The sequence below is a fragment of the Callorhinus ursinus genome, unplaced genomic scaffold (genome assembly GCF_003265705.2).
Source record: "Callorhinus ursinus isolate GAN/ISIS: 27379988/994484 unplaced genomic scaffold, GSC_fseal_2.0 scaffold24, whole genome shotgun sequence".
NCBI classification, from domain to species: Eukaryota; Metazoa; Chordata; class Mammalia; order Carnivora; family Otariidae; genus Callorhinus; species Callorhinus ursinus.
This window is the reverse complement of record NW_027397086.1, coordinates 3,338,554-3,360,794: the sequence shown is the minus strand read 5'-3', so window position 1 is coordinate 3,360,794 and position 22,241 is coordinate 3,338,554. Positions and strand designations below refer to the sequence as shown.

General features: G+C 42.5%; 1 protein-coding gene across 2 annotated transcripts in view; it reads left to right on the top strand.

The window, feature by feature from the left end:
• NUP188 (nucleoporin 188) overlaps positions 1 to 22,241 on the top strand; it is a 47,063-nt gene that overhangs the window by 12,731 nt on the left and 12,091 nt on the right. Inside the window, exons 5-25 of one of the 2 annotated variants that reach the window (XM_073905633.1) lie at positions 212 to 292; positions 710 to 754; positions 1,507 to 1,599; positions 1,755 to 1,874; positions 6,683 to 6,894; positions 8,246 to 8,360; positions 9,017 to 9,217; positions 10,085 to 10,174; positions 12,579 to 12,644; positions 13,723 to 13,764; positions 14,248 to 14,374; positions 15,619 to 15,771; positions 15,957 to 16,083; positions 16,295 to 16,382; positions 16,479 to 16,555; positions 17,370 to 17,484; positions 18,705 to 18,825; positions 18,953 to 19,019; positions 19,949 to 20,077; positions 20,404 to 20,543; positions 21,386 to 21,492. In XM_073905633.1, the coding sequence (XP_073761734.1) occupies positions 212 to 292; positions 710 to 754; positions 1,507 to 1,599; positions 1,755 to 1,874; positions 6,683 to 6,894; positions 8,246 to 8,360; positions 9,017 to 9,217; positions 10,085 to 10,174; positions 12,579 to 12,644; positions 13,723 to 13,764; positions 14,248 to 14,374; positions 15,619 to 15,771; positions 15,957 to 16,083; positions 16,295 to 16,382; positions 16,479 to 16,555; positions 17,370 to 17,484; positions 18,705 to 18,825; positions 18,953 to 19,019; positions 19,949 to 20,077; positions 20,404 to 20,543; positions 21,386 to 21,492 (2,316 nt within the window). Of the gene's footprint in view, positions 1 to 211; positions 293 to 709; positions 755 to 1,506; positions 1,600 to 1,754; positions 1,875 to 6,682; positions 6,895 to 8,245; positions 8,361 to 9,016; positions 9,218 to 10,084; positions 10,175 to 12,578; positions 12,645 to 13,644; positions 13,765 to 14,247; positions 14,375 to 15,618; positions 15,772 to 15,956; positions 16,084 to 16,294; positions 16,383 to 16,478; positions 16,556 to 17,369; positions 17,485 to 18,704; positions 18,826 to 18,952; positions 19,020 to 19,948; positions 20,078 to 20,403; positions 20,544 to 21,385; positions 21,493 to 22,241 lie in introns of both variants that reach the window. The other variant, XM_025888010.1, reaches the window with a different exon arrangement.

Below are 22,241 nucleotides of genomic sequence, written 5' to 3'. Positions count from 1 at the left end.
CACAGGCAGGGGGAGTGGGAGAGGGAGAAGCAGGCTTCCCGTGGAGCGGGGAGCCTGATGCGGGGCTCGATCCCAGGACCCTGGGATCATGACCTGAGCCGAAGGCAGACGCTTAACCATCTGAGCCACCCAGGCGCCCCAGAATGCTTTGCATCCTATGTGTTTCCTGAGCTGAGGTGGCTGTTCCTCACTTATGACCCCTGCATTTCAGGGTCTTGATGAAGAACAGAGTGTGCAGTTACTCCAGTGTTACCTTCAAGAGGATTATAGAGGTACTCGGGACTCACTAAAGGTTTGTAGTTATGTCCAGCTCCTTCCTCTTTCCTTCTTTTTTCCTTGTTGGTTTTAGGTGTTTAAAGGTTTTGGTACTGGCTCTTTGCAACACATGTAGGTGATCAGATACAGAGATTCTCAGGAGAGGTCAAAGATTGACATGATAGAATCTCAGGGCATCAGAGCTGAAAACGACCTGGGACCATATCTAGCTTGTCTGGCCCCTCATTTTACATATGAGGAAATGGGAGTCCAGAGAAGCGGGCAGAGATTTGAGCACAGATTTGGATACACTTAGGTAAAAAAATATTTCCAGAAATGAATGGGCACTTACAATCTTGAAAGGTGAGGTGAAGATGTTTACCTTTTTTTTGTTGTTGTCGTTAGTTGAGCTTTGCTTATAAGATGGCTGCTTGACTGTTCTTTTTTCCTTCAGACAGTACTGCAAGACGAGAGGCAGAGCCAGGCCTTAATTCTGAAGGTGAGTAGTAGTCACTGTTTTCATTCTTTGATGTGAAATTGGGTGGTGGCTTCCTGACCTTGTTCTCCTGGGCATTGCTGGCTTTGGACTCTTCTGTTGGGTAAGCATTGAGGTCTCAATGAAGTAGCTTGGTAACATACTTGTGAAACAAGAGGCTTTTTATCCACTGGCCCCAGCTGAGACCTTTTCCAAAGGAGACTCTTCAGCTACTGGGGGTGAAAATTGCTTCATGTGTATTTTTTCTCTAGGTCTAAATGCAAGAAGGTCAATTTATATTTCTTCATTCCTTTATCAACCCCCTAGCCCCCAAAGCAGACTTCTCATTTAGGATCTCATATAAAATGGAATTTGTGACTTCAGAAGTAGTTTCCTATTTGGTATTTAGCGAGAACCAAGTACATTAGTTACAAGCGGGATATATACAAGTGTGTTTTTATATTTGCTTTCATGTATTTGGCCTGTCAGCTACAGCTGTATTAGGTGTTATTTGAATGCTCTGAGAAATCCTGCAAGACACCTTGTTTATATTTTTAAATAATTCCTTTTACCTTGCATGGCTTTACTCGTATACTATTTCATGAAGTTCTTTTGCTTTCTTTTGGCCTAACACAATCTTTCTGTTTCTGTGATTGCTTGTAGAAATCAGACTTTTCCATTCTCATCTTTAAGTGATCTCTTTATCAATAAATTTAAAATTGAGTGTCTTCTGTGCCAAGGTGAGTGACTGATATTGCATCTTTGGGTTCTTCCAGATTGCAGATTATTACTATGAAGAAAGAACCTGTATTCTTCGTTGTGTCTTACACCTTCTCACGTATTTCCAAGATGAAAGACACCCCTATAGGGTGAGCCCGTGTCGTCCTCCTGGTTCTTTGTCTCCTATGAAATTCAACACTTCTTAATAATTTTATGTTAATCATTTTCACATTCATTTGAATATTTAACTTCTCTTGTAGGTATAAGTTACTCTGTTTTGGGTTTGTTTATTTTTTTTTTTAAGGTTGAATATGCAGACTGTGTTGATAAATTGGAGAAGGAACTAGTTACAAAATATAGACAGCAGTTTGAAGAGCTTTATAAAACTGAAGCACCGACATGGGAGACACACGGAAACCTCATGGTATGTGGTTACTGGGCCCTCCTGCAACTCTTAGGAGAATTGTAAACCTTGCGCATAGAGCTCTCAGTTAAATTATTTATTCATTTATTAACTTATAATATTTATAGATCATCTTTCTTAAGAAAAGTTTAAACATGTCATGGATCAAAACAAGCCCCGTGTTGGGCTTAGAGTTTACTTAGAGAAAAATTTTTTTAAAACGTAAGTAAAGTTTTAAGTAAAACTCAAAAGCCGTGAAAGAAAAATAATTTTAAACCCAGCAACAACAAATCCAACACTTTTGCAAGGAAAGAAAATAGTGCAGTAAACAAAGTAAGACAAACTCATAAAGGGTTCTTAAAATAGAACTCCTATAAATCACTAAGACCCAGTGGAAAAACAGGCAAAAGCAGTAAACGTATTCACGTGACAACACTCTTGTCCGAGGGGTGGGATAATAGGTACTCAACATTTTGCTGTATAAATCAGTATTTTTTTAATGGAAAATAAGACAATATTCAAAAATTGAAAGGCGCATATTTCTTGACCTAGCAGTTTCAGTTTAAGAGTTTATCCTATAAATACATTCACACTTGTGTGAAACAACTTGTGTAAATGACAAATCTTTAGCATTCCCACTCCCAGCTTTATTCTGGTATAATTTCCATCCAGTAAAACTCACTGATTTTAAGCGTATGGCTTTGACAGTTGTATGTAGTTATATGCACAGTCAATATATAGGACATTTCTGTTTCCTCTAGAAAGTTCATAGTCAATCTGTGATCTTAGGCCCCAGATGACCATTAATCTGCTTTCTGTCACTATAGTTTTTTTTTTTTTAACTATGATTTTTAAATTCTGGTAAAATAATACATAATTAAAATTTATTATTTTAACTTTTATTTTACTTTAATATTTTTAAAGATTTTATTTATTAGAGAGAGCAGGGGGTAGGGGTAGAGCGAGAGGGAGAAAGAATGTCAAGCAGACTCTGTGCTGAGTGCGAAGCCCGATGCGGGGCTTGATCCCACGACCCTGAGATCATGACCTGAGCTGAAATCAGGAGTTGGACGTTCATCCGACTGAGCCACCCAGCTGCCCCTCTACTAGGTTTTTTCTAATAGGATTTTCTAATATACATGATCGTGTTTGTAAATAAGGACAGTTTAACTTCTTTTCAAATCTGTATGCCTTTTATTTCTTTTTCTTGCCTTATTAACTGATTAGGACCTTTAGTACAATAGTGAATAGAAGTGGTAGGAGAGCCAACATTCTTACCTTGTTCGTAATCTTAGGTAGAAAGCATTCAGTCCTTTACCATTGTATGTGTTATTAGTTGTAAATTATTTTTGTAGTGTTCTTTATCAAAATGAAATTACCTTCTAAGTTTTCTGAGGGCTTTAGCTTTTATTAGGAATGAGTGTTAAATCCTGTCCATTTTGTTTTGCATCTGTTGAAGTAACCTTATGACTTTTCTCTTTTACTCTGTTGTGAACTACATTTTGAGTATTTGGGTGTCAGATCAGTCTTGAATTCCTGGCATAAACTGCACTTAGTTGTGATATATTTTGTTTTTTATAATGTTGGATTTGACTTGCTAAGATTTTGCTAAGGAATCTTATGCCTATGTTCATGAGGGATATTAGTCTGTAGTTTTCTTGTGATGTCTTTGTCTGGTTTTGGTATTAGTGTAATAGTGGCCTCATAAAATAAGTTGGGAAGTTTTCCTTCTTCTCGGTTTTCTGAAAGAATTTGTGTAGTGCGGGGCGCCTGGGTGGCTCAGATGGTTAAGCGTCTGCCTTCGGCTCAGGTCATGATCCCAGGGTCCTAGGATTGAGTCCCGCATCGGGCTCCCTGCTAGGCGGGGAGCCTGCTTCTCCCTCTGCCTCTGCCTCTCTCTCTCTCTCTCTCTGACTCTCATGAATAAATAAATAAAACATTTAAAAAAAAAGAATTTGTGTAGTGCTAGTATTATCTCTTCCTTAAATGTGTGACAGAATTTACCAGTGAAACCACCTCAGCCTACAGTTTTCTTTGTGGGTAAGTTTTTAATTAATTAGTCAATTAATATTTACTTATTTAAGTAATCTCTATACCCAACGCGGGGCTCGAACTCATGATTCCACGATCAAGAGTAGCACACTCTTCTGACTTAGTCAGCCAGGCGTTCACAGGTTTGGGGTTTTTTTTACCTTTTTTTTTCAAGATTTTATTTATTTATTTGACAGAGAAAGACACAGCGAGAGAGGGAAGACAGGGGGAGTGGGAGAGGGAGAAGCAGGCTCCCCACCTAGCAGGGGAGCTGCTCTTCAGTATTTCTTTCAATTTATTTATTTTGGATTTAATTTGCTCTTTCTCTAATTTTTAGGGTAGAATCTTAGATAACAGATTTTAGAACATTCTTATTAAATAACTATAAATGTTGCTTTGAGTATTGCTTTTAGCTATATCCTAAAAATTTTAATGTGTTGTATTTTCACTGTCATTCAGTTCAAAATAGTTTCTAATTCCCCTTGTGATTTTCTTTGACCCTTGTATTATTAATACGAGTGTGCTGTTTAATTTCCAAACATTGGATATCTTACTGATTTCCAGTTTGACTCCATTATTATCAAAGAACATATTCTGTTTCATTTAGATCTTTTAAAATTTACTATCCCATGGGTTATAGCCCCTTATGTGATCTATCTTGGTGAGTGTACCACGTACACTTGAAAAGAATGTGTATTCAGAAGTAGTTGGCTGTGCTGGTGAGATGTACCTGTCAGATCGAGGTTGTTTAGATCTGTGGTTTTGCCAATTTTTGGGTAAGTTTGTTCTGTCAGTTGTACATTATATTTCAATTTTTTGGAGTGCGGTTGACACATTTCAGGTGTACAACATAGTGATTTACCATCTCTGTGTGTTGTGCTGTGCTCACAAGTGCAGCTACCATCTGTCACCAGTGTTATTATAGTGCCATTGACTATATTTTCTATTCTGTGCCTTTTAGTCTCACGACTTAACTCATTCCACAGCTGGAAGCCTCCCACTCCCCTTCACCCATTTGGCCTGTCCTCTGCCCTCTTTCCTTCTGGCAACCATCAGTTTGTTCTCCATATTTATAGGCATGGTTCTGTTTTTTGTTTGTTTCTTCATTTTTTTTTTTTTTTTTTTAGATTCCAGATATGAGTAAAATCATATGGTATTTGTCTTCTTCAGTCTAACTTAACTTTGTTTAGCGTAAGGCCTTCTAGGTCCATTCATGTTGTTGCAGATGGCAAGATCCCATCCTTTTTGTGGCGGTGTAGTATTCTGTTGTGCCTGCACGTGCGTGTGTGTGTGTTTACCACATCTTCCTTATTCATCTGTCATTGGGCACTTAGGTTGCTTCCACATCTTGGCTGTTACAAATAATGCTTTAGTAAACATAGGGGTGCATGTATTTTTTTTTTTTTTTAAGATTTTATTCATTTGAAAGAGTGAGTGGGAGAGAGAATGGGAGGGGCAGAGGGAGAGGGAGAAGCAGACTCCTTGCTGAGCAGGGAGCCCAACAATGGCATTCGATCCTGGGACTCCAGGATCATGACCTGAGCCGAAGGCAGACACTTAACTGAGCCACCTAGGCGCCCCTGCATATATCTTCTTGAATTAGTGTTTTCATTTTCTTTGGGTAAATACCCAGTGGTTAAATTATTGGATCATATGGCATTTCTGTTTTTTAATTTTTACTTTTTAGAGAGAGAGCATGAGCAGGGCGTGGAAGGGCAGAGGGCAGAGGGAGAGAGAGAGTCCCAAGCAGGCTCCACGCTCAGCACAGAGCCTGACACAGGGCTCGATCTCACGACCCTGCAATCATGACCTGAACTGAAACCAAGAGTTGGATGCCTAGGGGCGCCTGGGTGGCTCAGTCGTTAAGCGTCTGCCTTTGGCTCAGGTCATGATCCCAGGGTCCTGGGATCGAGCCCTGCATTGGGCTCTCTGCTCGGTGGGAGGCCTGCTTCTCCCTCTCCCGCTCCCCCTGCTTGTGTTCCCTCTCTCCCTGTGTCTCTCTCTGTCGAATAAATAAATAAAATCTTTAAAAAAAAAAAAAGAGTTGGATGCCTAACTGACTGCGCCACCCAGGCACCCCTTTGTTTTTTAATTGTTTGAGGAACCTCCATACTGTTTTCCAGAGTGGCTGTAGCAATTTAGATTCCCACCAGCAGTGCACAAGGGGTCATTTTTCTCCACATCTTCACAGCACTTGTTTGTACATCCAAGGGAGCTTGTTAAATTATGGCAAAATATATAAATAAAAATATGGCATTTCCATGCAGTGGAATACTATGCTGCATTAAAAATAACGAGGGGACTGGTAATGAAAAATAAGGAAATTCTTAATGTACTGTTAGAGGAAATGATTTGTAAAATACACTGTTAGTTGAGAAAAGTAAAACGTAGAATAGTTTGTACAGTATATTTGATTTAGAGATGGATGGCTGGATGGTTGGGTAGGTAGGTAGGCAGGTCGGTAGACGGAGCTTAGAATGAATGAATGAATGAATGAGTGTATATGGCATGTTACTGGAAAGGGAAAGAAAAACCTCTTAACAGTGGTTGCCTCTGGGGACAAGTTAGGATGACTGGGCAGTGGGAATTGTAGGGAGGGAGACTTTTTTTTGGTATCTCTCCCAAACCCTTTTGCTTTAAGCTTCTAACAGATTCCTTAATACATGGCAAAGAGGGAGATGTTTTTTTACTCTATTCTTATACATGTATTATCTAATAAAAAATAACTTAAAAATTTTTAAATAGGTTTTTAAATCTGACTTTATTTCTCCCATTTTTTTTCTTCATTGGTTGTGCAGACTGAGCGCCAGGTCTCTCGCTGGTTTGTTCAATGCCTTCGGGAACAGTCCATGCTGCTAGAAATTATTTTCCTTTATTATGCCTACTTTGAGATGGCACCTAGTGACCTGTTGGCATTAACCAAGATGTTTAAAGAGCAAGGATTTGGTAGTAGGCAGACCAACAGGCACCTAGTGGATGAGACCATGGATCCTTTCGTGGATCGGATTGGGTAAGTCTGAATGAATTGAGGCTACAAAACTTGTACAATATTTAGAGCACTGATATTATAGTGATCTTGTGAATGAGTGAGGGGACGGTCTAGATGTACTTTTCATTTGCTGGTAGGGAAACAGATCGATGTACTACCACGTTCCAGGTTTTACAGGGAGTAAAGACTGGGATTAGAGGGCCTGTTTTCTCAAAATAAGTATTGCATTCTAGTATTTTACTGTCTTCATCTAAGAGGTTCATCCATTCAACAAAAAATTTGGTGAGCATCTATGGTAAACCAGTGCACATGCTAAGACAACAACAAGGCGAATGTGTCCCCTGCCCTCTTTGTGGTCATCATCTATAGACTTTGAATTTTATGGCAATGGATAGATCCACATCTTTTTTTCATTTATACAAAAATATATTGTTTGTGTTTTTTTTTTTTTTTTGATGTAAATCGTATACTTTGTTACGACTTAACTTTTCACACAACTGGATGTCCTGGAATTCTTTTTAACTTCAGGATGTTTTTTTAGCTGCTGCATATTAGTACATGGGATGGATGTTTGTTTAACAATTTAATGGTAGGCGGTTAGCTATTTTGGATATTTCAAACAGTGCTGTAAATACCACTCTTTACAAGCCTGTCTGTACATCTGGGCGAGTATGACTGTAAAGGATCTGGAAATGGCATTGTTGGGTTGAATGGTATGTGCATTTGTGTTATAAAATATTGCCAAGTTGTCCTCCGCAAAGGCCGTACCAATGTATGCTTCATGACTGTGGGAGGAAAGAACCAGTTTCCCCACAATCTTGCAAACCCGTTTTATTATCTATCGTCCCTCTCAGTTTGATCCCTTTTGCTGCACTGATTTGCCTTTCCCTGGTTATCTGTGATGTTGAGCATTTTCTTACCTGCTCTTGGCATATCCTCTGGGGTGAACTGCCTGCTTGCATCTGTGTCTGTGAGGAGGAGATTCAGCTGCGTTTAACGAAAAGGATGATGTTACAGTGGTTCAAATGGATAGATCTGCATTTTGAGGCCTTTTTCCTCTGTGAACAAAGATACACACTTGAGTGGTGAGATGGTTTATCTGGGTCACATGTAATTGGTGGCTATAGAAACTTCCAGTACTGGATCTGCGCTTTGGCAGGCACAAGCCCCTGTCAAGCACTGTCAAGCACTTTAAATGTGGCTGGATGAATTGAGGTGTGCTGGAAGTGTAAAATACATACAGGGTTTAGAAGACTTAGTATGAAAAAAAAACGTTAATTTTTTTGATATTAAAGTGCCTTCCATTTCACCTTATTCTCCAGCAAGGTTCAGAGTTGCACATATGACACCATGACACCATTTTTCTTTCCAGCTACTTCAGTGCCCTTATCCTGGTGGAAGGCATGGATATTGAATCCTTGCATAAGTGTGCTTTGGATGACAGAAGAGAGTTGCACCAGTTTGCCCAGGATGGGCTTATTTCTCAGGTGAACTTGGAATAGCTTCCTTTCTCTTTAGACAATTTATAGTTAGGAGTATGTTTTTAACCACTCAACTAGACTACCACATAAAATTTTCCCTGTGGTGGAATTTGAGGTTCTACATTGCTAAGAAGTTAATTGGATCTGGAAGAAATCTCAGATTTCAGTTTTCTGCACATAGGTCATAGTTGAGTCTGTGAGAATGAGTAGTCACTCAGAGAGTTGGCACCAGTATAAAAGAGGCCCAAGGACAGAACCTTGGGGCTTGTCTTCATTTACGGACTTTGTGCAAAAAGAGCATAGGGGAAACACATTGAGATGGGATGACAGGAAGATAGAAAGTGGGGAAAGATCAGAGAAAGTTCAAGAAGGATTGGGAAGTTTTCTAGAGAAAATTCCATTTGAACATGTGTTTTATAATGTTACATTAAGACTACTTACAATTAGAAGAAAAAAATGTGGGGAAAGGGAAGAGTAATGGAGGGGTTTACTAGTGAGGTGGTGGGGTTTGGGGAAGAGTAGAATATCAGTGGGACAAGGGACCACTGTGGGCAAATGGAAGACATACTAAATGTGACGAAGAGTCCTGTGGGGGGCTCTGACCCTTTCTTTTCAGTGACAGAGGTTTTGTTTTTTGTGTTTGTTGTTTTTTTTTTTTCCAGGATATGGACCGTTTGATGTTGACCTTTGGGGACATTCCACATCACGCCCCAGTGCTTTTGGCCTGGGCTCTCCTCCGTCACACCCTGCATCCAGAAGAGACAAGCAGTGTTGTCCGGAAGATAGGTGGCACAGCCATCCAGCTGAACGTATTTCAGTACCTGACCCGACTGCTCCGCTCACTGGCCAGTGGGGGAAATGACGTGAGGCTCGGGCTGTGGGTGTCTGAGCATAAGAATGCCAGAGAGCAGGGCAGAGAGGCTAGTTAATGAATCATGAGAGTAGTAATGAGAATTGTGATAGTGATGTGGATAATGATGACAGTGTTGTTTCTAACTTCGTAGAGCATTTAGTATGACTAGACACTGTTATCAGCACTTTCTGCACTTTCTCTTATCATAACACTTGGTTGCACTAGGGATTTTCATCCTATTTTACATATCAGGAGATTGAGACTCAGATGTAATTTGCCCACAAATTACTGGCGGAACAATAACAGCCAGTTAGTCGTAAGTACGGTTTGAACCCATGGTGTCTGACTCTTTGCCAGTATAGGGTACTATGCCAGTACAGTAATCTGGAAGGTAGCTTTGACCACATTGACTGGAGAAATCTTTTTCGGGAGCTTACTCATTCAGCCATAGCAGGATGAATTAGCCATTCTCTTGAGTCTTGTGTTGGGGCTTAATTTCAGAGGCACTGTTTAGTGAGCTTGTTTTGACAATGCGAACAGGAAACCTCAGCCAGCAGGCCCCACTGACTGGCACTGGGTGATTTATCTTGCTGACCATTCAGACAGCTGCATCATTCATATCAGCGCATAGAGACTCTTTATCCTTTCTCTAGACTAGATGTGGTTTTAATTCTTGGTGGTGTTGTAATATTTATGGTTCCTGCTTTCTCATTTCTCCCCTTGTCTTCCTGATCTTGGGACTAAATTAGGAAAATTACACTGCCTGGATTCCCTTCCCATTTATTTACAGAGACTATATTAACGTGTAGGATTATGCTGAATCTGGGGGAAGAGTTTTGTTATTCAGAATTAGTCACTGACTCCTTTGCCCTTACAGTGTACCACCAGCACTGCATGCATGTGTGTCTATGGGCTCCTTTCCTTCGTTCTGACCTCTCTGGAGCTGCACACACTGGGCAATCAGCAGGTCAGTATCCAGCTTGTGTGAGGCTGTCTACACTGCCTGGCTTTGCAGTCATATCCCTAAGATAGCCCTTTGGAGCTGATATCACTCACACCCACATACCCCAGGTGTTAATTTGTTGCTGTTTCTTTTCATTTATTGTATTATACAAATGATACATATTAGTGACAGAAAAATCAGAAAGTGTTGATTAAAACAAAAAAGTGTAATGCCACCACACAGGACAACCTCCGTTAATGTTTTGTTGTGTTCCCTTCCAAACATTTTCTGCATATATATGTTAAAAAGATAATAATTCTTCTCTAAAAACAGAATCACAATGTATATACTGCTTTGTAGTCTCATTTTGGGATAGAGCACTGTCCCAAACATCTGTGGGTGCTAATAAATATTCTTCTGCAATGTTTTTAAAACATGAAACATTTCAAACGTACATCAAAGAAGACAAAATTATGTAACAAACTCTTAAACAGTCCTATCACTAGCTTCCAAATTATCAACTGACAGAAGATCTTGATACTCTTTCCCTCCTTATTTTGAAGCAAATCCCTGACATCATTTAGTTTCATCTGTGAATATTTGATGAGCCAGAATAGGAGCTAGTAAAACTTTACAACCATTAGCGCATCTATTTTTTTTTTTTAAGATTTTATTTATATACAGATAGAGAGCAAGCACACAAGCAGGGGGGCGGGGTAGGCAGAGGGAGAAGAAGGCTCCCTGCTGAGCAAGGAGCCCAATGCGGGACTCAACCCCAAAACCGACCCTGGGATCATGACCTGAGTGGAAGGCAGATGCCCAACTGACTGAGCCACCCAGGCATCCCCCCATTAGCACATCTAAACAGTATCTTCAAATAACAAGTCAGGATTTAAATTTCTAATTATCTTATAAATGTCGTAAATTTGTTGTAAGTTTGTTTGTTTTGATCAGGATCTAAATAAATAAGGTCGATACATTATTGGTTGATAGCTCTGTCAAGTTTTAGTCTGCACGTGCCACATCAATGTCTAGATGATGGTTGTCTAGATCCATTAGTTCCTTGGGAGTTACAAAATGGCACTATTCTATCTTTCCTCTTTTGTTTATTGGTTAGAACGTTGTTATAGAAAAGGTTATTTCATAGTATATACAAATATTAGATCATTATGTTGTACATCTAAAATTAATGTAACATATGTCAGTTATATCTCAAAAAATAATTGCTCTGCCTGCTGCTCCCCCTGCTTGTGCTCGCTCGCTCGCTCGCTCTCTCGTTCTCTCTTGCTCTCAAAAAAAAAAAAATCCTTTAAAAAAATTTGCTCTTATTAGCTATTAGCTATCTGATACTCTGGTATAGAATACTGTACATGCTTATTTTCCTGTATTTACTAGTTTTCCCTACCATCCTGCAAAGGTGGCTAGTGAGGTTTTTAAGTTTTTACACGTCATTGTGAACTCCTGGGTATAAATAAACATGTTAGCTGTGTTTTAATCCACTGCAGTTACTATTCTTAGGCTCCGATCACTTACCTTTGGCCAGTAAGAACTCTTTTTGATGAGCTTCTGAATGTGCCTGACACAAAGCTTCCGTACTTTGATAGCTCCATTGTTTTCTGGTAGGACACACCATTGTAGGATTATCTGGCAAGAGCCTTGCCCCAGACCTGGAATATGCTGTTTCTCCAAGGAACGCTGGTTCCTTGCAGTGGAAAATGCTGTTCGAGGAGTTCTTTATAACTAAGTCACTGTATTCATTTTTAATGACTTGTTTTGGAAATTGAAGAAATTGGTGAAGTTGCTAAAAATGAAAACTTCTTACCATTATAAAAGAAATTGGTGTTAACTGGAAAACTCAATTTCCAAAGCTCTAGGGGCACAGAGGAAGTTTTGCAACCTTTGCCAAAATTCTGGTCACATTTGGACCTCATAATATACCTGGAGGATCAGTATTAACATATCTGGGCTGCAAGAGTCCTAGTACTTGGGTTGTTTAAAAAAAAAATCATTCCCAGTGTGTGCCAAGCGCTGTGCTAGGTGCTGAGGATTAAAAAACTTAAAAAGGCATTATTCTTGCCCTCTAGGAGAACAGTTTAGCCGAGCCTAGTAATACCTCACATTTACATGGCATCTTAAAATTTACAGTCCACGTCCTCATTTAGTCCTTACAGCAGTACTGTGAAGCGATAATATCACCATTTTATAGATAAAGATTTTGAAGTTCACAGAGGTTAACTTGCCTAACACCATAGAACAGCTATTAACATACACCCTAGACAGGGTATAATTTTACTTTTTAAACCCAGGGTTCTCTCTGACATAGTATGTGAAAGTATTGTTGGTGTTTTTATTTGAATAGAATACAGGAAAAAAAGAAAAGACTGGTTCAACTAGGGAGAATAAGCTATTTTTTCCCTTCCCCCAACAGGATGTAATTGACACAGCATGTGAAGTCCTGGCAGACCCTTCTCTTCCAGAACTATTCTGGGGAACAGTAAGTGTGTCAGAGGGAATTATGCTAAGATATTCTTAAAGCGAAAAGAATTTATCAAGTACTTACTTTGTGATAGGTGTGATATTAAGCATTTATGTCTTTTCACATTTAATCTTTACAAAAATCTATGAAGTAGATAGAATTCTCATCATCACCATTTTGCATATGAGGAAAGGTGATGCTCAGAGATGTGAAGTAACTTGCCCAAGGTCACGTAGCTAGACAAACAGGATCAGGAAGCTGTTCTGGCTGACTTGAGTCTGTAGCCTGTATTAGGAACCAGCATGTTCGCTCTCCTACCCACCAAGTTTTTGTTCACATTGACAGTCTCAGACACCAGTATTACTGTAACTCTTGAACGTGGTATTGGGGGATTATAACTCTGTCTGAGTTGACAGAGTATTGTAACTGGTTAGATAAGAGTTTGGCTTTGGAGAGAACAGTTTCCCACCAGTCCTCAGGCTTAGCATTGACAGAGCCTGAAGCCCCAGGGTCCAGCTGATGAATAAATCTGTTCTCTTTGGCACGGTGGCCTCATAGGCCTCTTTGTCTTCTCCTCTTATTCCTGAGTTGCTATCCAGCCTTGACTCACACTGTTCTGGGAGAAGGCAGTATGAAACAATATTTAGGTTGAGGATCTGTTGCTCAATGTGTGCTGGCTAAATGCTGGCATGTTGTTTGGTGCTTTTCACTTTATTGGAGGCCTGTCCTTGAGGAGGTGAACGCCATTGTCTTCCAATAGGGAGGATGGCCAGGAAAAGGTCACTGGAGGCAGTGGTGTTCTCTTTTCAGGTCCTGACAATCTGCTGTTGATAGCCATTTTCAGTGGAAATGTGGAAGTCTTAAATTTAATTTAAGATTATAATTTAAAATTAAAAAGGGAGGAGTGATATCTGCCTGAAGGAAAAGATTGGTTTTAGGTTTTCTTATGATTGCTAGGCAGTCTGGAGATGTGTTAATCGATGGATAATGTGAAGGTCAGTGACTTCTCTCACCATAGGAACCAACCTCCGGGCTTGGGATCATTCTGGACAGTGTCTGTGGGATGTTCCCCCATCTCCTTTCCCCTCTCCTGCAGTTGCTGCGAGCCCTCGTATCAGGGAAGTCCACTGCCAAAAAGGTAGGTGGTTCGGTTGGATGCCTGAATTCAGAGTGTGGGAGATATTTTGGGGGTGCCACTGCCACAGCAAGAATTAGTCTGAAGTTGAACGAACGTTGCCAGAGATAGTGCCTCAAGTCTATAAAATTAAGTACCTGTTGTAGATGCAGTGGGAGTAGGGCAAAATACAGAGTTCCTTACTATCTCATTGGCAGAGAATAACAGTAGACACAAGGAGGGAGTACCTAATAAAGCCACACAGTCAATGTCATTTGAGCAGTGAAGACCCACTGTTCAGGAGAGCCAACTGTCTGTGCAGTGAGGGGTCCTTGACCTCAGCATTAGAGGATGGTGAGGGCTGGCAAGGAGTGCGGAGGTGGGTTTGTGCGAAGCTTGAGAGTCCCCACATACACCGTCTGGCTAAAGAGCAGAGAAGCGAATGTGGGACCCCTTCCACATCCCCCAGGTAAACGTGTGGCTGGATTTTTTTTTGCATGTTGGCAGGTGTATAGTTTCTTGGATAAGATGTCTTTCTACAATGAACTTTATAAGCACAAGCCCCATGATGTGATCTCCCATGAAGATGGAACTCTGTGGCGGAGGCAAACATCCAAACTCCTTTATCCTCTTGGTAAGATGGAGAGACCTGGTTCAGTAGCTCTTTTTCCTCAGCCTCTGTTTAGACTTCATCTTTGCTGCTTTAACTTTTTTTTTTTAAGCTGCCTTTATTTTTTTTAAAGATTTTATTTATTTGACAGAGAGAGACACATTGAGAGAGGGAACACAAGCAGGGGGAGTGGGAGAGGGAGAAGTAGGCTCCCCGCGGAGCAGGGAGTGGATGCAGGGCTCGATCCCAGGACCCTGGGATCATGACCTGAGCCGAAGGCAGACGCTTAACGACTGAGCCACCCAGGCGCTCTTGCAAGCTGCCTTTAAAGCAGTTCCTTCTCTCCACTATGCTTGTTGATAACTTAGTGCATTTCTCCCTTTTATACATCATAAGATTGTTTTATTTCAAAAATAATGCATGTTCATTGCAACAAAAGACATGGCAGAGATCTACACTTTATGGAGTTCGCCTGTTGAGACTTGTCTGTCGGGTAGTCAGTGTTAAGAACTGATGTATATCCTTTTACATACTATGTACGCTCTCCTAGATTCATCCTGCAAGTTGCTTTTCTTATATATACGGATTTGACCCATTCTTTTTAGTAACTACAGAATTATTCTGGATGTTCCAGAATCATGTTATCTTTTTCCTTCTAAAGGACGTGTAGGCCGTGTCGGGTTTTTGCCACTACAAACAATGCTGCCTTGGGTACATGTCCCCTTATATACTGGTGCTTTTATTTTTAGCACACTGGGTCCCCAAAGCGGGGTTGTTGGATTAAAGGGCATATACAAAAACATTTTTTTTTAAAGATTTTATTTATTTATTTGACAGAGAGAGACACAGCGAGAGAGGGAACACAAGCAGGGGGAGTGTGAGAGGGAGAAGCAGGCTTCCCTCGGAGCAGGGAGCCCGACACAGGCTCGATCCCAGGATCCTGGGATCATGACCTGAGCCGAAGACACGCTTAACGACTGAGCCACCCAGGCGTCCCTACAAAAACAATTTTAAATAAGTGTCCACCAACAGATGAAATTGATAAACAAAATGTGGCATATATATATAGTGGAATATTATTCAGCCTTGAGAAGAAAGGGAATTCTGACACATGCTATAACTTGGGTGAAACCAGTCTATCAGTGTTAGCTACTAGGAAGAGAGTGTGTCCATCTCTGTGTGAGTAAATATTAGTGTCTGGTGTAGGAGTCACTTTTTCCTATTGTATTCCCAGATATTAGACTCATTTCCTTTCCTCTCTGCCTTAGGGGGTCAGACCAACCTTCGCATACCTCAGGGCACCGTGGGCCAAGTAGTGCTGGATGACAGGGCTTACCTGGTACGCTGGGAGTACTCCTACAGCAGCTGGACCCTCTTTACCTGTGAGATTGAAATGCTGCTGCATGTTGTTTCCACTGCAGGTAAGGTCCACTTGGGGAGACACGACTATGGGAAAGAAAAATGGCCATGCTTAGATTTGGAGGACAGACAGAGAACCTCAAGATAAAATTGAAAACTGTCCAGACTGGGATAAGTGTAGTGTTTACCTGGGTCTCAGAGACTGTTCCGTGATCTTGAAGGAGTTGTGTGCTTTCTTTCCCCACAGATGTCATCCAGCACTGCCAGCGGGTCAGACCCATCATTGATCTGGTCCATAAGGTCATCAGCACAGATCTGTCCATAGCAGACTGTCTCTTGCCCATCACGTCCCGCATCTACATGCTGCTGCAGCGGTAAGCATCTGGTCATGCACCAGCTGGGTTAACGTCCATGCTCGTTCCTCTGAGGGAAGCCCTGGCGGGATACTGTCCCCAGCTGAGGGCCTTCCTATGTTTCTAACCCTGCTGGGAGGAGGGACTTGGGCAGAGAGAACTGGAAAATATTTGTGGCGGAACAAGTTATGTTATTCATTTTACCGAGTAAAGTGCACTGTTCTCCAACCAGGCTAACAACAGTGATCTCCCCACCAGTGGACGTCATTGCTTCTTGTGTCAATTGCTTGACTGTTTTGGCTGCCCGGAACCCAGCAAAGGTGAGAGACACCAAGTCTTCCTAAGAGCCAAAAAAGGGTGCACTTGGTGGATACCTGAAGACACGTGGACATTGGGCTCTTCTTTTCCCTTCTCAGGTCTGGACTGATCTTCGTCACACAGGCTTTTTACCATTCGTGGCCCACCAGGTCTCCAACATGAGTCAGATGATTAGGTGAGCCAGGTCTTCTTAGGTTGGGTAAGGCATATTCCCTGGGAGCACCATATATGTTTCAAGTCCAGACTAGCTTCATTCCTTTTATTTTATTTATTTTTTTTTTAAAGATTTATTTATTTATTTGAGAGAGCGAGAATGAGAGAGAGAGAGAGAGAGAGAGAGAGCATGAGAGGGGGGAGGGTCAGAGGGAGAAGCAGGCTCCTTGCTGAGCAGGGAGCCCGATGCGGGACTCGATCCCGGGACTCCAGGATCATGACCTGAGCCGAAGGCAGTCGCTTAACCAACTGAGCCACCCAGGCGCCCTAGCTTCATTCCTTTTAAAGAAGCTTCCCCATGGATGTATTTCTCATCCAGCGGCAACCACCCTAGGTGCATGGGAGTTAACTCTCCAGCCTAGAGAATCCAGAAGTGTCTAGATCCAGAGACTTGGCTTCCCTTTCTTAGGCTGTTAGTTACTCTGTACCTTTTCTTGTTTCATGGGTACTTGAGCTCACCTGCTGGACAGTTATTAATACACAGGCTCCATTTTCCTACCTGAGCATTCTCTTTGCCCTCTCTTACTTGTAAGACAAAAGGATGTTTTTCGGATGTTTATTTGATTTCTTTACTTTAAACCTCTTGAGGTTGTACATCAATAAAACATGTTCTTAATGCTCACCTTGGGTAGAAAGCCTAGCTTTGATGAATTCTTTTGCAGAGATTTCCTATTTGGGGCCCAAGCCATCTAGGTAATAACAAGAATGCTCTGTGATTAGTTTCTGGAAACCCTGAGATTGCCCCACCTGATTCCCTGGCCTCTGTTCTCTCCCAGTGCGGAGGGGATGAATGCTGGAGGGTACGGAAGCCTCTTGATGAACAGCGAGCAGCCCCAGGGCGAGTACGGGGTCACTGTTGCCTTTCTGCGCTTGATCACCACTCTTGTCAAGGTAAGAGCTGGTCCTATGAAATCATCCGAAACAGTTTCTCTCCTACCATCGTCCTCACGTCAGTGCAGGCCCATCAGTCATCTTGAGGTTACGGCATTAACGGTTTCTGTGTATTGAGTACTGACTATGTGCCGGATTCTGTAATGGGTACTTCATCTGTAGCCCAGGGTGATATGTATGTTTTATATCATGACTCAGTATACATGTGTGTGTGTGTGGACCCCTGAAGCGGAGTTTCACAATTCAGCACTACTCTGACAATGCAAAAGGCATTTGGATATTTTCTTTTTAAGATTTTATTTTTATTTATTTGACAGAGAGCCAGAGAGGGAACACAAGCAGGGGGAGCAGGAGAGGTAGCAGCAGGCTTCCCGCCGAGCGGGGAGCCTGATGCGGGACTCGATCCCAGGACCCTGGGATCATGACCTGAGCCGAAGGCAGACGCTTAACGACTGAGCCACCCAGGTGCCCCTCGGATATTTTCTAATAAGCTGATTTCACAGTGCACTAATGGGTCACAACTCAGTCTGAAAAATAGATTGTGGAGTCCGACAGAATTAGGTTTACATTTCAGGTTGGCCTGCCTGCTGCATCAGCCTTGGGTGAGTAAAGAATTTCTTAGAATCTCTGTAGAATAGGAGTAGTTGAATGGTCTCTAGTCCGCAGAGTTGTGGAGAGGGCCATGCACAAAAAGCACTCGGCCCACTTCCTGCCTTCGAAGATCAGTGAGCGGGTGCTTACAAAGGTATTAACAGTCCTGCGTGGAGATAGGGATGAAGATCTATATGTTCACATGAAAGTAAAGAATCCCCACTTACAGGTGAGGAAGCTGATGGTAACGAGTAACATTAGACAAAGAATTGTGAGTATTAGAACTCCTGTCTGGCATTCCATCGGCAGAGTAGAGGTTAGGGGTGTGGCTGACATTGTGACCATGAAACCGGCCTTCCCTGTCCCTGGCAGTTCCATGTCCTTCATGTTTATGGCACCCTGCGCAGATGTAATCTTCCTCCGTCCCCTTCATGTAGCTGCCTTTTGGGACACTGTGGCGTTGTCTTGTTAGTGTTTTTCTCTATTTCGGAGAAACCCACAGCTTGGACCCCGTTGAACCCTCATGTTTGCCAGGGTTTGCCTGTGGACCTGTGGGTTTCGAGTTAAATCTCTGGTGGCTAAAACACTTCCTTAAAAGGCGTAAGTCCTCACAGCATGGTTTCTTGTAGGGGCAGCTGGGAAGTACCCAGAGCCAAGGGCTGGTGCCCTGTGTCATGTTTGTGCTGAAGGAGATGCTTCCTGGCTATCACAAGTGGCGTTACAGCTCCCATGGTGTGAGAGAGCAGATTGGTAAGGAAGGCATGTGCAGGGGACACTTGAGCAACTCCTTGCTCCCTGGAGATTTTGTCTTCCCCTTTCTTGGGGTGAGGGTCATCACACAAGGCCACATTGTTCCTGTGTCTTTTCTGGAGTCCAGGTTGCCTGATCCTGGAGCTGATTCATGCGATCCTGAACCTGTGCCATGAGACAGACCTACACGGCAGGTAAGTGGTGGGGGGTGACTGCTCGAGCTGGGTACGCCCGGATGCCGCCACTCCCCAAGGGAAGACAGGGGCTTCTGCTGTGGGGAGCCCCCTCGTTTTCCAGAGAACTCAGCTTGCCTTAGCCCAGAACTCAGTACTCTTGAGGTTCTGATTTGCTTTCCACTGGACTGTATCCTTTCTCCTTATGGGTCGAGAAGAGAACTGAAGCGGAAACAAACCTATCCCCAGTGAGATTGTGCGTGCGCGTGCACGCACACATACACACACAATTTGTTTTTTATGATCTTTACAAAAGTTACACATATTCATTGGGAAATAGAAAGCGCCCTTCCTAAACCTGCTTCTTGGAGATGACTATGAAGTTAGTATGTTTTTTGCTCCGTGTCTTCCCCTGCTTGTACTGACTGCTCTGGAATTTCATTTCCATGCCACTTCATACAGATCGTCTTGTTTAATGGTTCTGTGCAGTCCGTTGTATGGATTAATAATTATTTACTTCAGTAAATATATCCATTAATTGGTAAGACATTAAGATAGAATTTCAGGGTGGTTTCTAAGATCAAGTCTATTTATTTTATTTATTTTTTAGGATTTTTATTCATTTGAGAGAGAAGCGCACATGTGCACCCACAAGGTGGCGGGCGGGGAGGGAGAGGGAGAAGCAGACTCCCCGCTGAGCAGGGAGCCCTACACAGGGCTCGATCCCAGGACCCCGAGATTATGACCTGAGCTGAAGGCAAACATTTGACTGAGCCACCCAGGCGCCCCTAAGATCAGACCTATTTAAGGAAAGTGATCAGAGTGTATTCATCTGGCGGAGAGGTGCTCTGTATCACTGATGTCCAGTTGGTTCAGTTTGGACAGTGCCCTTCCCTTCCAGTAATGAACTTGGCAGCTCCCTAGTAACTTGGAACGTGTCTGTCTTGCAGTCACAGCCCCAGCCTGCAGTCTCTCTGCATTTGCAGCCTAGCCTACACAGAAGCAGGGCAGACAGTGATCAATATCATGGGCGTCGGTGTGGACACCATCGACATGGTGATGGCTGCTCAGCCCCGCAGGTAAGGCTCCCTCTCCCCTTCCTCATTTATCTTTATTGTGCCTGCATGTTCTCAGAATTCCAGTGTAAGTTAATGTGTGGTGGCTTTTTAAAGACAGTCTTGTTTCCCCGAGGACGTAGCCTTTCTGTACCCTAGTGGCTGCTGTGTAGACTGGTACATAGCAAAGGGAGTTGATTGCTCCTCCCCTCTCCTAGTTTGGACTGGGGCCTCTAACAGAAGCTGTTGAGCTCTGGGATTATTGTTGGGAATCTAATTCATGAGAGCACATATGTTGCAAATGAAGTCATGTTGTCTGAATCAACTTTGGTTTCCATTTGGCACCCTAGTGATGGGGCAGAGGGCCAGGGGCAGGGCCAGCTGCTGATCAAGACAGTGAAACTGGCATTCTCCGTCACCAACAATGTTATTCGGCTGAAACCGCCTTCTAATGTGGTGTCCCCCCTGGAACAGGCTCTCACACAGCATGGTATGTATCACTCTTCCGACCAGCAGTGCTTCTACCCACAAGGACATACTTCAGACTGTGTTGTTAGAGGCCAGCAGTATTTTCTGACTAATTCCTGGAGGGAATGTGGGAATGATCACCAGCTCGCATCCTGGGCCTAGAAACGAGGGCTGGAATGTCTTTCACTTCTGCCTCTTGTTGAGGACAGAATAGTAGTTAAGAATCCATGTTCACAGTCAGACTGCCTGGCTTCAAATTGTGGCTCTCATCAGCCGTGTTACCTTGGGCTCATTATTAAGCAACTGTGCCTCGCGTTTCTCGTCTATAAAATGAGGATAATAGTAGTACCTACCTTATAAGATTACAGTGGAGGTAAGTTTACTACTTGTGAATCATGGAGAAAAGTTTGTGGTAAATATTGACTGTTTGACTCTTTGGCCTGACACTATTAATTTAATCCCTTTGGGACCCTGTTTCCTCACTTTTAAGTAGGTGGTTGGGTAATGTCTAAGACCTCTTCTACTTGTATCATTTTGGGATTTTGATAATTTTTGCATTTCAGTGCCGTTCTTCAGCGTGATGTCTTTTTCTAACCTGTTAAGAGACAACCTGTTGTTTTCAAAATGTCTCTCTTTCTGCTCTTAATGAATTGGATTGGGCTGTTCACCTCCAAATCCTGGGTACCCCTTTGGCTACTGGAAAAAAAAAAAAGAACGGTATGGCCACCTGGATTTGCTCTGGCCCTCCCAGGACTTGAGGGCAGTAAACTCCCTCACGTGTGTATGTCGTTGTGACTGACAGTCTCTCTCAGGAGCTTGACTCAGACACGCTTGATGTCTAACCTGTTCCCTGTGCTGCTTCAGGTGCCCATGGGAACAACCTCATTGCTGTTCTTGCCAAATACATCTACCACAAACACGATCCTGCTTTACCACGTCTTGCCATCCAGTTGCTGAAACGTCTGGCCACGGTAGGTTCCCACTTAAGCAGGCAAAGCCCCAGAAAGCTGACTTCGTGCTTGAGACCGCGCCTGCCTTCTTTCAAGAGAAACAGCTAACTTGGCCTTCTCTGACTTTTAAAGATTTTGTTTATTTATTTATTTATTGGAGAGAGCGACTTGCAAGCGTGTGCATGAACTGGGGGTCGTGGGGGGTGATGTGCAGAGGGAGAGGGAGAATCCCAAGCAGGTTAAAAAGCCCAGTGCCGGGCTCGATCTCACAACCCTGAGATCATGACCTGAGCCGAAACCAAGAGTCGGTTGTTCAACGGACTAAGCCACCCAGGCAGATTTCTTTTTATCTGTGCTTATGTATTAAAGGATATTTGGTGTGTTCTTTTGTTCTTTATAAAAGTAGAATGGCCCCATACATGCTGTTTTATGTCTAGCTTTCTTCACGGAATAGCAGATCTTGCAGTCTTGCCACACGGGCACATTTGGGCTACTTTATTGTCTTTGACGCTTACGTGGCATGCCCCAGAATGCACGCACCCTCACTGATTTGGGCTATTTTTTTATCTTCCACTATTACAGGTAGTGCTGCCTGACTGTTGTCCCTAGAGTTCCATAAACTTCTGTTTTCAGTTCCTAAAAATTAGGTATTAGTGAACATTTTAAATTTTTAGACACTTCTAAATTGTCCTCCATAAAGGATTGTAACAGTTTATGCTCTTTTTTTTTTTTTTAAACATAATCTTCACACACATCGTGGGGCTTGAACC